General features: G+C 46.2%; 2 protein-coding genes across 2 annotated transcripts; one reads left to right on the forward strand and one right to left on the reverse strand.

Moving 5' to 3' along the window:
* Positions 1 to 1,700: 1,700 nt before the first annotated feature.
* On the reverse strand, positions 1,701 to 3,715 carry EV420DRAFT_1317765 (uncharacterized protein). Its single transcript, XM_060468705.1, has 3 exons — positions 3,613 to 3,715; positions 3,474 to 3,553; positions 1,701 to 3,418 (listed from the first exon to the last, which is right to left on the reverse strand). Exons 2-3 carry the CDS (start codon positions 3,540 to 3,542, stop codon positions 1,772 to 1,774), a joined length of 1,716 nt encoding a protein of 571 aa, XP_060321955.1. The 5' UTR covers positions 3,543 to 3,553; positions 3,613 to 3,715; the 3' UTR covers positions 1,701 to 1,771.
* Positions 3,716 to 13,794: 10,079 nt separating this feature from the next.
* EV420DRAFT_1488030 (uncharacterized protein) lies at positions 13,795 to 14,585 on the forward strand (the record flags this gene model as incomplete). The annotated part of the gene is made up of 5 exons (XM_060470590.1): positions 13,795 to 13,937; positions 14,094 to 14,214; positions 14,296 to 14,322; positions 14,461 to 14,471; positions 14,567 to 14,585. 5 exons carry the CDS (start codon positions 13,795 to 13,797, stop codon positions 14,583 to 14,585), a joined length of 321 nt encoding a protein of 106 aa, XP_060321956.1.
* Between the last annotated feature and the right edge of the window lie 791 nt (positions 14,586 to 15,376).

A 15,376-nucleotide genomic window follows, 5' to 3' on the forward strand; every position in this document is an offset into this window, starting at 1 on the left:
AGATTCCAAGTCACTGTCGGCTTCATACGAATAGGGTCCTGCTTGGATGTCGATGGGCTCATCGATATCGACCTGTTTCGACTCAGAAAAGGCGCTCCCATCAAGCACTGGAGGCAGGTCAACATCAGCGAACACGGTCAGAAGAGAGTAAGAGTAGCATGCTCACAGGTATCGATGTAATCACTCGCCCCTAGTATCACACGGCTGCTGCTAAACAGAGCTTTGGGACAATAAGCCTGGCCTTCCCCCAGCCGACGACTGAACAAGTAAAATTTGGTGTCGATGAGTTCTCCTGTTTCAATCATGTCCCTTAAAGCCCCCGAAGCCCTCGAAGAGGAAGGTCGCTTTGGCACCGATCGGCGAGAAGATGGTCTCGTGGAAAGGGAAGGTGACCGTGAACTCGAGAGTGAAGACTGCATCCGTCAACGACAGATGGCACGACCCAAGAGTACGTTTGACAATCTGTGGTGCCGCCGATGGACCCAATTTGATATCGACGTTGTCACCAAGAGAGTGCAATACCGACGGACCACTGATTGCACCCGATACTGTCAATGACGGGCCAAAAAAGTCTGTGCCCCTTGGAGCAGTGTAATCGAAATAGGCCACGAGCTTTGTGGAGTCCTGCGAAAAGATTTCGTTCTCGTATTCAATGGAAAATTTCCATCCCCATCCGCACCGAGGCGATTGATGCGATCCTGGCCATAGACGAAATGTGAACGTTGACTTGATGGACAAAGGGCTCGTCGTAGACCATTGGTCTCGTCCTTGCTGCTGGAGGGAGGGTACAGGCATGGCCACAATGACGGGGGTACAGCAGGCTGATCGATGAAGGAGGACAAGAGGTAAGGAAGGCGTCTATTTCCGTGGGAATAGTATGTTCTTTTGGAAACCGTGACTATCGTTGTATAGGCGCCTGCACCGGTACCCTATCAATAGAGCAGACGTTCCCTCTGGTCTCCAGGTCCTGTGAACGGTTAACAGTAGCTTCCATCTTCATCCCGTAGTATAGTGCCCGAACTGAAGCTTTTCGTATCTTGGTGAACGGTAATTGCCCCAGAATCGCGTAAAAGAGGTTAATTCCTTTGTAGAATACAAACAATGGTTCCTATATTCAAAAGTCCTGATAGTAAAATGTCCTTGTATGCACATTGAGCAAGGAAAAGCGAATAAGATTAAGAACACACACCTATCACCGTGATATATCCCTGGGCGATAATAAATATAAGGCGCCGACATACGCCTTCATCATCAACACAATTTGCAAATATCTACTTTCCCTCCCATCACCAGGATGTATCTGATGACCTATGACATCGCCTTCAGCTACCGTGCATAACCGAGATCTCAAGACAAACCTTTGTGAGGATTTACCCTCCCACACCGCCTTTCGTAGTGAAAACGCCAACCAGAACAAAAAGGCGACGAGTAGCAGTAGCCCTGCGCGAGCGAACGATGATGGAGTTGGTTGGTCGAATCGCGGATCTGAAGGCACCGGTTGTTGGCGGATGAGAGCCTCGTTCTCTCCGTCTTCTTCATCGTCATCACTGAGCAGCTTCCGGTGACTGTCGTCGTCGTTGTCAAGCGTTTTCATGGCATACCTGTCGTCGGTCATGGTAGTGAGATGTTAAGAACGAAAAAGGAAGGTGACACCACCTAAGACTAACAGGTCACAATAACGCGCAGTGAACTTGCGTGAAACGATCACCCGTATCACCAAACTGCGAACGAAGTGGCCATTAAAAGAGATTTTCACAAAAGTATGTCTACCTCACGCAAGAAAGGTCTTTACCTTTGCAGCAATGCCCAGATCATGCAGTCTCTTCACCTCCTTCCTACCGTGTATTTGGAACACCGACACTTTCTTAAGCTTCTGCTCTGGGAGTCTTTGCCCAACTAGCCAGTATTGTTCTCGGACCCAGCCAGTTAGACCGTCGAGTGGGGGACTGCCTAGTAGTGTGTATGAGCCTTCCGGTATTGGATATTGATGATCAGCGATGATTTTGAATGCGTGCTTTGCTCCAGTTTTGTCTTCGATGACTAACTCACCCTGTCGGCGCTTTCCTTCCTGAAGTTCTCTGGCCAATCCCTGCACATAACCCGATTCAAAACAGGGACCCCAATGCCAGTCGGCATCTGTCTCCTCTGTCCGCCCAATACCGAAATATCCTCTAGTATAGTACAATGGCAGCACCTCAGTCATGACCTGCCTCCATGATGGTCGCCAACCTTTGTTTCCGTTCCCGGGCTTAGGGAATAGGAAGAGAAGGTCTGACCGAAACCACTCTCGCATGTCATTCACCAACATTGTCCATGCATCCTCAAGGGACTGCATTTCATAGTATGCTGGTACCTCTCTCGACAACAGTGTGTATGTCAACCCCGCAACTTTATCCAGAGTATTCGTTGACACCCGCTCCTGCATCACCGACAGCATATGAAACAAATTAGCGGCAAATCTTGACTTGACAAACTGCAACAATGACAGTTGCTTCTCAAACTTCACTCGTATCATCTCCTCCATGGTCCCATCATTGCCTGTATCCCCGCCAGTGATCATATTGTTGCTGATCTCCTGTAGTGTCCATGCGCGTCTGAACCAACATCTATCGCTCTCAAAGTCGTCTGCCTTCAGACTGAAAGGCCGGCCGAGCCCGCTGAAGTAGCACACAACCTGGCTGGCCCTCTGATATAAAAATCCAATAGTCGGCACATCCAGCTTCCATTCCTCCATGCGCAGATCTTCCCTCTGCCCACCTGCCTGTCTCAAACAAAGAACATCCAACCACACATACTCCGCACCCAGATTGAGCATCTCTATGCGGATAAGGTTAAGGTTGGTATCCTTCGGGATGGGCACAGGCCAATTATATCCGTTGATGGGTGTCAGCACCTCAACACGATCCTCCCGTTCCATCCAAGCATGTGATATTGGCTGCGGCCATTGGCGTGCGACCCACCATGGCACCACCCGGTTGCTGTACAAATCCCAAATGCGTCGAGGAGGTACTCGGCAGTCGATGATCCTGTTTTTGACCAGTACATCCTGCCGCATCCCCTGGTCCCGTGCTTTGAGGGTGCGTAATTCGTCTTCGATGATGGACCCATACCAGACTGGGCGAAGATGAGCATAGGCAGTGCCAAGATCATAGTCTTGGGTGATGTAGGCGTCAATAAGAGAGGATAAGGAAAGATTCTCCAGAGTGTATGACGTTCCGAGTGTAGTGTTGAGCATCTCTAAGACACCTTCGACGCCGAGGTCGGTGCAGCGAGTGTTGGCAAGAGAAGATGGCATGATAGGTTTTCTACCAGTGTAGGACCGTTGCTTCGGTATTGGAATGGATGATTCTGTCTGTCCGGTTTCGGTGAAGGCAGAGAGGGTGACCTCTGGGAGACTCATATACTTTATGTTCGTGCGCTATATGAGAAAAATGTTAATAATTTCGCATCCGTCTGTAATTTTACGTGCTTACCACTTTCTCCCACTCGAGTAGATCAATATAATCACCGTAATAACGTTGGAACCATTCATTTCTATTCATTTTGGGTTTTCCTTGTCATATTGGAATGGAATGAGGGTGTGAAAACCGACAGTTACAAAACCACACGTACTGTTCCACGTCCTCTAGGAACTCGACACAGCGTAATACTCAAGCAATCGTTGCAACGAGGCTGTACCCAAAGGATTGAGGCACTTTGTCCTCGTGGTAAGAAGCAGACAAAGATGTACCGGACCGATACCATCAAAACAGCCGCCCAAACATTAACATTTTTTTATCTAACAAATCTTCTCAAGAACTTCATTCCAGTTTGCTTACACCCTATTCATTGCATTAACCTGCGAGAGCTTGATACGCGTTACATGTAGATGAACCATGGTTCTATGGTTTGGGAACCGAGGCTTTTATGGAACGCCTTAGAGGACGGGTTTATTATTTTGAGAGGTTCTGCGACCGGCAAAAAAAATCCCTCTTCTACAATAGTCAAAAATAGAAAAATATGTTCAATTTATATATACTTGGCGATCTTTTGCTTCTTTGTATCAGAAAAGAGAGTCGATCAGTACCACATCTGCCCCCCACGTCTTCTTGTTGCTACCAAGAGAATAGAGTGAGAGCAAGCGCAAGTGGCGCACATCTGTTACGACCGGCACTTGATGTTCAGTCCGCACTGACTGCTCAGGCAATACGTTCGGTTTCTCTCTCTACGACGCATATCAGTGAACAGGGTAGAAGCAGAGGAAGGGGACGGAAATAATACCTGTAAGATGTCCTGGAATCCCGCTGAAACAGAATAAGCCAAATTATAATACGTCGGCTTAATCTTCTGAAGCTTGGCGTGGCGACAATCTATCGGAATACGAATGTACTGCGGGAGGTATCCATTTGCCTGAGAATATACAATGAGAAACAGCTGTCGCCAATAATCAAAGAACTTACACGAAACACAACGTCGATATAGGGCGATTTCCCCGGCAATTTCTCAGAAGGAACCAAATCCGACATCTCCATACAACCCCGATCGCCTTTCAAGATCTGGGACATGCTAACTCCAGCATATCCGGGAGTTGTGTCTTGGAAAGATATTTTAACCTGATCTGCAGACAATCCAGGGGTTGGATATCGATACTTTACGGGACCAACCGCCTCTGAGATGTGCTTCAGATCTTGGGGCTACAGGGAGCAATAGGTATAGTTGCAAGCGACGTAGAAACAAGGCTCACCGGAGAGGATTTCAAGACTTGGAAAGGAGTATCCGAGGGGGGCTTGCATGGTTCTGGAACGCATGCTTTGTCCTTATTCTTCCTGAATAAAAACTGTGGACAGGTAGTAGAAATGAGTATGGCTCGTTGGCCGGTATACTGGTTCTTACAGGGTGCGCGACGAATAGGATGGGATACATCCAGGTCTTGGGGAGCAATATGACTACCCTCATAGAAGTAATAGATGTTGAAAGCTTACCGGTCTCTCTTGCACGGATGCAGGGACCTATTCAACATCTTTTGCATTAACGATTCTGACGAAATTGCTAGAACACATAATTACCCACCTGGAGCGGCTCCCCCGCTGACACGGAGCTCGGAACGTCAATGGTAGCGCCTATCTGGTCGGTCGAATTTTCGTCCGGCTGGCTCTGAGCGGACGCGTAGTCACCAGAAGAAGGAACCTTGTGATGTAGAAGAGCTTTTAGATAGAAATTGAACGCTGGTCTAACCGATCGCAAATCGGACGACGGCACTACAGCAGTAGATTCTTGATTTCCTGCAATATGTGCGTTTTGTTGAACCTGCGCAATAAACGCCTCAAAGTCGTCAGTACTGGTCGTGTCGTAGGGGTATGTCGCGTGATAGGGATTGGGTGCCGGGTATCCATTAAGCCTGTTGGTCTGCGAAAGAGTGGGCTGATATCAGCAAACGGCGATGAAAAAAGGCGGGGAAAGTATCGTACAGTTCCATCGGTAACCTGGAAGAGGCCTGAATCGTAGTAGTAAGACATACCGAGGAAAGAATGCTATGGACTCGAGCTAAACGCTCTCCAGCCTTTATAACAAGCATCGGGGAAGTCTTTGCGTGGCTCGACAGGTTGTCTTAAACAAAGACGAATGGCGACTAGGAAATAACAGAGAGGATATGAGCAAAGATATGGTACGTATTTCAGCAATAACTATTGCGAGAGCATTTTTTGGCAGCGGAAAGTCCGGATTAGGTGGTGAACCTTCGTCGTGATACAGACAGTCAAAGCACAGTCTTGAGGAATTGGCAATTGGAATAGCAGCAGAGATTTCCGCTTTATTCCGTCGTTCTGTTGAGATGAGCTGCAGCAATGCAGGAGATCACTCTGAGTTCGTACGTCTGGGCTCACGAGAAGATCAAGAGCCACGGTGGCCACGTTTGCAAGTGAGTGCAACTCGAAGAGAACAAGGAACCCATAGCCACGTAACAAAGACTGACGCAACCGCATGAGCGCTTCCGATTTATGAAATGCAATGTTACGGCTTTCCCAAAATTCACCCTATTTAGGGAAAGATTTGAGTCAATATCTGCTCTCCAATTACTCGGATCCGTACAAGAGCATCCATGTCTTGACAAAGATAAAGATAAGTACAAGCAGGACGACAAATTAGTCGCCAGAACGTACCCAGAACAGATGGCCCTCGGAAGCCACGAGGAGGAACAATCTCGCAACAGCAGCATACCCTTCCCACTTGTTCCACGCATAAGGTAAGCTTGAAAGTATCGCGGTACTGCATGCAATTGGTAGAAAAGTTGTTCATGGCAGAACATGCCTTGATGACCATCCTCCGGGCCTTGTTCTATATTTGGTCAACCCGGTCCGCCTACCGTTTCTTTCCCGCTTCTCTTGTACTTACGCAGTGGCCAAGACTTGCGTATATCCATCTGAGTGCAGGAATAATAGTCGGTGGAAAAAGCGCTATATTTCTGGGCACGTGATACCGCCATAGACCCAACCAAGACCGCATTCGGTACGGTAGCATGAAGAACGAAGGGCATATATAATAATAATGACTATGCATCTATACGCCTACATAGTCAGCATAAGGAAAACACGGAGAAGAAATGAGCAAAACACTCGCACTGAATGAAAGATACGGTAACCTGGGAAACAACACGAATACCAGTCTTAACTGGACATAGCAAAGTTTGGCCCTTTCTCTCTCTGTGTCGAGAGGGTTTGGTCATTGAGCCACGAGATGGTATACATTCCCTTTGCTTTATCCTGCGTCCTACTGGCTGATGGCATAAACTCCTCGGATAAAACATTCAACCACAATGCCGTGGAGAAACGTTCCGCTCCTTCAACCTCCCGCAAGATAGTTGATGGCTCAAACCAAGGTATCAGTGTTTGGGGAGGTTATCCTGCCTCCCTGCCTCAGAACTTCAGCGGGTAATGCGGAGAGCGTAAGAACGGAGAGCTTTAGGGACAAGGTTGGATGGCTGGCTGCCCGATGAAGTGAAGTCGACAGAATCAACCGCTCAGAGATTGTGTCCCTGGAGCTACAGATATGCTGTACTTATGTCCGACAGGATTCACTTTGGTCCTCATATGCAATGACCCAAGGAAGGAGAATGGTCAAATTCTCGGGTATATTTGACGTGAAATGACGATCCGATTGGGACGTCGACATGTGTACGCACTACAGTATCTTTCTAGGATGAATGTTTAGTACTGGGCTTTTCGAGAGCGCCTCTGATAGACAGACGTACAAAGGTTGTATCCCCAATCCAGTTGTTCCGGCGGCATCTCCTTCGTGGCGAAAACATTTCGACGTCTAGGGATAGGAACATTCCCCAAAGGTCATGGGAGCAGTCATCCACCGCTGGGACAAAACTCTGGTGCGGGTGTTGGAGTAAACGTTGGGAGATGTTCCAAGATGGGAAGTATCCTGTCGAGATCATGGCGTAGAGCTCGCAACACGTCGAAGAGGAAACCTTAGACGTTGTCAGTATTAGATGCTGCAGTTTGATGGTAGAGAAGTAACAGCTCACCTATAGAGAACGTCTTTCTTCACAGCTCAGTCATCGCAATACGACTATTTGTTTTCCATGATGTCGATGATGTCGCACTAAATTGTGCTTCTTCATCAACAGAGAGAAAATGCTTTTATGGTGGGCAGTTTCGGAAGATTGGCGCTCGTTGTTGCTGTCGCAGTTGACGCCGACGAAAAGACATGGCGGTCGTGACCACGATGGGAGTAGTAAATTAAGCCATGACTGGACCCTCGATCACCATTTCTACTTTTGATCACGACCACGATGACCTCGACAATTCCCGTTTTTACTGAGTTTTTACCCACAATTGGTGACTGCAACGATGAATACCGAAAGTTGTTGGACGTCGAGCTTGCCCTTGTATACTATGGTTGGCGCCAGTAATGCCCAAGTCCTTGTATGCGCACCTATGTGCACGTTGGACCTGCTCCTCTTTATCGAACTTTCATCCCGAATCTTGGCCATCTCTTTTCCGACACGACATCGTACATGGGCCATTGCAAATCCCTTGGCGACTACCGGGCTGACTGTCCCGTTGAACAAAATTTTCGGGTAGCGACATGAGCGTTTTGACGGACAACGGGAGGAAATAGCCACAGTGGTCATTGACGTTGCCACAGATTAGTGCTACGGGCGACAGAAGCCGTAGTGGGGAGGCTTGGTACGTGTCGCTACATATAGTGTGGATAACTCAAATTGATATTGTCCTGTGAATTCTTAGCTGGTTGGCGGTTCGATGCGTCGTCGTTCGTACGCCGTTACCATGTGTTTTCTTTGCTTCTCCATCAATTGCTTGCGAATATTTTCCGTGCCCAGACCAGGATGAACTGGCCTTAAACAGTGCTTCATGGCAGGGCGCGTCTTCGGCCTAGTGTTGCAGTCGCAATGCTTCTTCAGTCTTTCTACTTCGCCATTATCCTTGGCAGTCATGCGTTAGGCCGAATCTTGGACCGTCGAGCCATACCCAAAGCACCTGGAATACCGAAGGTGGACATGGGAGACCATAAATCGTCCAATGCTCTTTTTCGTGAGAGCGCGGCTGTGGCACCTTATGACACGGTGTATTACTTTGATCAGCTCATCAACCACGATGACCCGTCCAAGGGAACGTTCAAGCAGCGATACTGGCACAGTGCAGAGTTCTACAAAGAAGGTTTGCCAAATTATTCTTATATGAATCCCTACTGAACTTTATCCCAGGCGGCCCAATAATACTCATGAATGCAGGCGAAGTCGATGCAAGCGGTAACTGTGCCTTGTTACTTCGCCGGCTGCCATACTAATCTCGTCGTAGGCTACCACAGCTACGTAACAGACCGGACAATCAATGGGGTTGTCGCTCAAAAGTTTGGTGGTGCAGCAATAGTCCTTGAACATCGCTTTTCCGGCCAGAGTAATCCTTATCCGAACCTGAACGTTGACAGTCTGAAGTATATGACCGTGGCTCAAACTGTCGAGGATCACGTATATTTTGCTCAAAACGTCGTTCTTCCTCAAGACAATGGCGACAGTGTAGGTCCGGATAAGGCTCCGTGGATCCTGATAGGAGGAAGCTACCCAGGTAAGTGTCGTGGTGCCACATGCGAAGATGCCCTTGCTAATGTTTCATTCCTAGGTGGTTTGGTCAGTTGGACGATGGCCGCGTAAGTTGTCCTCTGCTCTTTTGACATTGCTAAGTATTGATAATTGTCTACCAGGCATCCCGACGTATTTTGGATAGGCTACGCGTCATCGGCAGTTGTGCAAGTACAGCTGTACGTCTAGGCTCATTCCTCCATCATTCTTGAACTCACGTATATCCACAGCGACTTTTGGCAATACTTTGAACCAATACGCGAGATCTGCGCTTCGGTATCAGTGCCAAAGAAAATTTCGTCGATGTAGGTGATGACGGCTTCAACACCAAAGAACTGCTCTGCCGATGTTGAAGCCGTCATCACCTACATCGACGGAATTTTCTTTGGCACTGATACCGAAGCGCAGATGAAGATCTGCAGTCTGTTCGGCTTCAATTCAACTAACTTGGCATTAGCCGAAGCTCGTGGGTGCTCCCGGACTTTGAGCCTCGTTCTCTCAAGTTAACAGTGCTTTCAGTGAGATGGGATCTGTGGTTGTGGCAGGAGCTACAGCCTAGTACCGGTCCATGGTCCTCTTTCTACCAGTTCTGCGATGCACTTGAGGTGAAGAATGGTGTCTCAGCGTCAGAGAGTGGATGGGAAGTTGAGAACGCGCTCTCAGCATGGGCTAAATGGTTAACGCCCACAAATAGTACAGTTAATGCCAGTGAGTGTCATTCCAGTTTCCTCAACAAACGAGGTGATCATTAATCATGCTCAACAGGTGATACTTCTCGTCAGCCACCGACGCCTGCAATAATCTCCAAGGAACTCGAAGCTAGCGCGGACCATCCTGTTGGTAACACATATCGTTCTTGGCTCTGGCTGAAGTACGTTTTCTGCCATAATTGAACTTTTCGTGTCTTAAGGATCTTCATTGATAGATGTAACGAACTCGACTCGGCTTTTTGGTGGGTGCTCCCGCAACTTTACGAAGAAATAAACTGACGAATATCAGGACGGTCCGCCAATCGAACAGGGCGGTATTGTTTCGCGCTTAAACACTGGTGAAAGTGATCAGGTCAGTCTTATAGTTTGACGGTGTTAATACTAGGCTAATGTCTTTGTTAAGCGATCATGCGTCGTCGAATTTCCGGATGCATTTCCTACGATCCCGCATCCCGACGGTGACCGAATTAATGCCCTCTACAGCGAATGGGGTGTCAAAAACAAAAGACTATTCTTCGCCAACCGGTAAACGTGAGTTTCCAAGTGGCTTTCTCGCGTATTATGTCCCTGACGTCTTTTAGGCGATCCTTGGAGAGAGGCAACAGTATCTGCCGTAAATAGTACAGCCATGAGCACAGAGGACCAACCTATTGACCTATCAAACGGGTTTCATTGCACGGATTTGGTGATGGCATTCGCCGCTCCTGATCCTACTGTCGTTGCCGTGCAGGATTTGTTCTTGGAATACGTGGAAAAGTGGTTGAAGGAATTTGTGGTCAATTAAATTTTGGGTCAGCCGAATAACATGCCATAATCGATATCTTTTCCAACCGCGGTGTTCAGGTCGTCCTTGCCGACGTTCTATTGCAGTATCGTGTTGTTATTCGGAAGTGCATTCGCTAACTCAAGGAGAAGCGGTCGCATACTGGTTGTCCGCTGTCGTTGATCGGTTATCTGCACTCGGCTAAAATCCAATCCCGCCAAATTTGATATATCCAAGGTCTAGAGGGGTTCAGTCGGTTTATAAATCCTACGTCCTCTTCCTTTCCCGCCCACCCTCAAAATCGTTCCCAGTACGCCTTGCTCAGCAAGCTAACCAGCGACCACTGGTTAATCGCACAAATGTGAGCGGAACCCTCCTAGTTTATGCCTACAACTTATCAATACAACAGTTCGCTATCATAGTCAAGTTTCGACACAATGTCCACTAATACCACGGCCAGTCTGTTGGTTTCGTCTGCACAGGAGACGCTCCTTCGCTTTGCTGCCGCCGAGATGAGGCACGAGCTTGATGGTAATGATATGGAGCTTGCCCGTATCCGACGGAACAATGAATCGCTTCAGGAGCAGATTCGTTTAAAATCTCTTGGTTCCACAGATACCCAGTTTCTCCCCCTGCCTGTCCAGGACTTCCCCAACGACATTCTCCTCGAAATCTTCGGCCATGTCTGTGCGATCCAGCCCGACGACGACAATAACGGTATGTCGATGGCGCTTCACTTGTCGCAGGTGTGTCATAGGTGGCGGGAAATCGCATTGTCCAATCGCACCTTATGGACGACGTTCACCTTGAGCCCCTCAAACAACCAGAAACATGTTTCCCTTCTCCAGCTTTACCTGACGCGGTCGCACGGTGCTCGTTTATTGTTCGACATCAAGAATCCCCCCGACGAGAATCCGACCGAGGTTACCCTTCACCAGCAGTGTGCTGTTATGCAGCGCTTGACTGCAGAAGCCCGTCGTTGGGGAGACGCAACCTTCGACACCTTTGATGCGTTCTTCGCCCCAAATACGGCAATGCGTCTCGACGGACTCAAAAGTCTGTCACTTTTACACCGTCCTACCCTTGGAGGCCAGGATAGGGAGTTCTTCTTCAGCGCTCCTCAGCTGCGCACCCTTCACATTCTGCTGTACTCCTTGGCGCCGTATTCCACCTTCCGCCTTCCATGGAATCAGCTCGAAAACATTGTGTTCGACGTCCAATCGTCCATCCCAGCTATGCTTGAAGCGCTGTGCCTGTGTACAGCTCTTCGGTCGCTCACCATTAGCCATAGCCGGGTGCTATACAGGCATCAAGGGACCAATGCCAGCATTAGGCCTTCCTTCATGTGCGATCTGCCTATAGAGTCTCTTATCCTGGCCGGAGCCGACGCTTACCAACGCTTTCTCTTGCCTTTCGCAGACGCGTTCCATTGCCCTAACCTTATCTCCCTCACGCTAAAAGACACGTATGCCTCCGATAATACTCCCCTCGTAACATTCCTCACCGCCGTTCAACCTCCTAACCTTCTCAAACTCGACCTCGGAAATATCAGTTTCTCTGGTAATGCAATTTCCGAGGTCCTGTCTTCGGTTCCCCTCCTCCAGGAACTTTTATGTTCTTTTCGTGAGCAGGTACCTCTTTCGTGCTTCGAAGTTTCCGAGGGACTCGTCCCGCAGCTAGCCGTCGTCAACTTCGCATTCTGGTATAGGCCAGATATGGATGCTTTAGCAAGGGCATTTGCATCGCGTTTCGTAGGGGTCGGTCTCAATTCGATGACTGTTGCATATCCCGCTCATCCTAGCGATACGGAGCTGCAGCATATTGCTTGGTTACGAGAGGAGGCCGGAGAGCAGTACAGTTTCAAATGGATTGATGACCGTCCTCTGAGCACGCGCACTCTGAGGAATCCTTACGTGCGCGCGCGACCTCCTCCATGGTTGGGATTTTCCTTATTGAAGCGAGGATGGACGGCGCAATCTTAAATATTTTTAGTACTGAGGAAACTTGGATCCAGACCTTACTGGGATGGACTTCTTTAGAGTTACTTGAGTCTCTTTGAATGATATGTTGGGATTGCATGTAACAGATATGGATATATGTGCGCAAATTACGACGGATACGAGAGAAATTAACGATAAGTATAAGATACGTCTTGATGTGCTTATCTTTAGGGCAGGCCCATCGGCAGCAGACCGGCAAGAAGTTCGGTTGCTGTCTTCTCAGGCCTCAAGTTTCATCTCGCATATCTTGCTACATTTTACCGACTTCGCCTTTTTGAATGTGAATAACGTAGCAGTGCCTTTGGACTTTTCTCTGCAACAATCATTTCCAAATCTTCTGAATAGCATGACCTGCACTCCGAGTTGCGAGCTGTCGGACTTAATGAAAGGCATTTTATGGAATACAAGACTGGTACGCTCCGGTTATGACAATAACCGAGATTTGTATATATTTGTTTCTACTATACATAGTAATAGGACCTCAGACACATTAGTTGTGCTTTAATATATATACAGAAGAATTATTATAAGTGGCAATCACTAAAATTTGGATGAATGTATCAATATATTAGACTAGAATGTTCAGATAATATTTTTGTGATACTTGAGGGATTTCTAGTATCTCTTAATAGGGTAGATTATTAACATAATATTACAGCTATCTTACAGTGTTTTCCAATGTTCACTGAAGCCACAAACTTTATTTATAAGGTGTATACAGAACTATTTGAATAATACATATGTTAAAGAACAAGTAAATGATTATAAAATTCCATATTTTAGGCTAGAATATTGAATTCTCTATGCATTGACAGTTTAAATAGCTTTAGATAGCTATTACAGTTTAAACAAACCTCTGATTATAAACACAATGATATCTTGAACTTTTATAACAAGTATAGCAAACTGAGATATGAAGTTGAATTTGTTAAATTGAATCTCGATGAGGTGTGATGTGACACATATGTCACATCACACCTCATCGGGCTCGATGCCCTCTTTGTCACATAGTGTGACATATATCACATTGAGCAGAATTTTTTGTCACAAAATTTACAAAATAATCAGTACAGCCAGATATATAGTATATAAACACTGCATATAAGAATGTTCACTGTATCTGTATATATAGGAAATATGGATACCATATATATGAGCCTGTACCATACTTTTAAAGGCTTGAAATATAAATTTTATGGATATATTTGTTAGGGCTTCGCACTGTCACCATATAGTATGGTTGTATGGGTGCCATCATATGGGTACCATATCTGTTCCATCTGGCAAAAGACTTTGCCCAGACACAGACAGTATACGGATATCCCGTCGCCCATTAACAACCATATAAAGATGGCTGTTATATGGCACTCGATGGCCATGTGGGTTGTCTAAAAATAACCCTCATCAGAGCACACTATACATGTGTTTACCATGTGCTCAACATCATACCACAATGCGCTAGCACTGTGATCTCTTCAACGCTACAGCTAGCTCTTATTTTGCTCACTCACATGAAGCTCTATTTCTTATGGCAGGCATAAATACTTGCTCTTCCCTACTTCTGCTGCCTCTGCCCTACTCCTGTTCATCCCTTTACTACCTGCTCATGTTTCGAAATACATTGCCCATGGGTGGCTGGTGCACCTGTCAAATATGGTGAGTAATACATTTTCCCACTATCTTACAGCCATATTGATGACTGGCATGGTCATCTATATACCTGTACCATATTGTCAGCCTAGTTCTGAGAGCCTTGATGGTATGGTATATGGACCAGCCATCGCCCGTCACTGTACCATGGCTACACGGCCGTATACCATATACAGTATGGTGCAAAGCCCTAATATTTGTATGAGTTCTGTATAAGTAGGTTAAATATACATGGATATCTATTTATTTTAGTATGTAATAAGGTAAACCAATGTTATGTGTCATTTTGGCTATAAAACTTAATGTAGGTCATAGCTGTCTTTTATAATTGTATATATGAGATATGATATAAATACAGTAAGATAGACCTCAAGTAGAACCAAGTAGATTACATGAAAGAGTAAAACAAGAGTTTACTTTCCCAGTTGGGGCCCTTTTGCTAAAAAAAGCTCCATCACAGCCTCTAAAAACAATTCTGCAAGCTTTAACAGGGCTGTTTTTGGAAATTTTGGCCATCTTAGAGGGTAAAACTCCCATTCAATGCACCTCAGATTATCATGTGATCTCCTTGGTTTTGCTTGAGGCCTATCTTATGATATACAAGCAAAGCCTGTATCTTACTATCAAGACTCATGTCTATACCTATATTAAAGCATTCTAGGTAACAAAAAGTTCAAAAAGGCCTCATTATATGTTATATGAATATCTAGTTGAAATAATATAGTATTTTTCAATAACACACATGCTTTCTAATTAATCTTACTTTATTTTAATCACTACTCTTCATCTTGTGTTCACATATCCATATTTTAGCATATTCCTAACACTATTCAGTATTTCAGAAGTGTCATATTACATATAACAGCTATTTAAATATACAAAAAGAGGTATTTTAAAATAGTAATATTGATTAGATATAAAGTATATATATCTATATGAAGTAATATGAAGGTATCCAGGGTATCAAGGCACAGATATCATTTGAAATTGAGCATACCAGTCTTGTATTCCATACATTATTCATCACATATCTGCTCAGACTGTACTCTCAGCTATCTAAATGGCAAATTCAGGCCACAATGTGGAAGGTCACACAAGGTGTGTGTGTTTATCTTGCGATGGCTTTCTCCAGTTGGTTATCTGAAATTCTGCCACTAGGATTTATCGA

The sequence above is a fragment of the Desarmillaria tabescens genome (genome assembly GCF_030435595.1).
Source record: "Desarmillaria tabescens strain CCBAS 213 chromosome Unknown EV420scaffold_151, whole genome shotgun sequence".
In the NCBI taxonomy this organism is placed as follows: domain Eukaryota; kingdom Fungi; phylum Basidiomycota; class Agaricomycetes; order Agaricales; family Physalacriaceae; genus Desarmillaria; species Desarmillaria tabescens.

Excerpts from the sequence above, each read along its gene's own strand:
- EV420DRAFT_1317765 (XM_060468705.1), bottom strand. The coding sequence starts at position 3,542 with ATGAATAGAAATGAATGGTTCCAACGTTATTACGGTGATTATATTGAT. Across the intron at positions 3,419-3,473 it reads TACTCGAGTGGGAGAAAGTG|CGCACGAACATAAAGTATAT; the intron begins GTAAGCACGTAA and ends TTTCTCATATAG.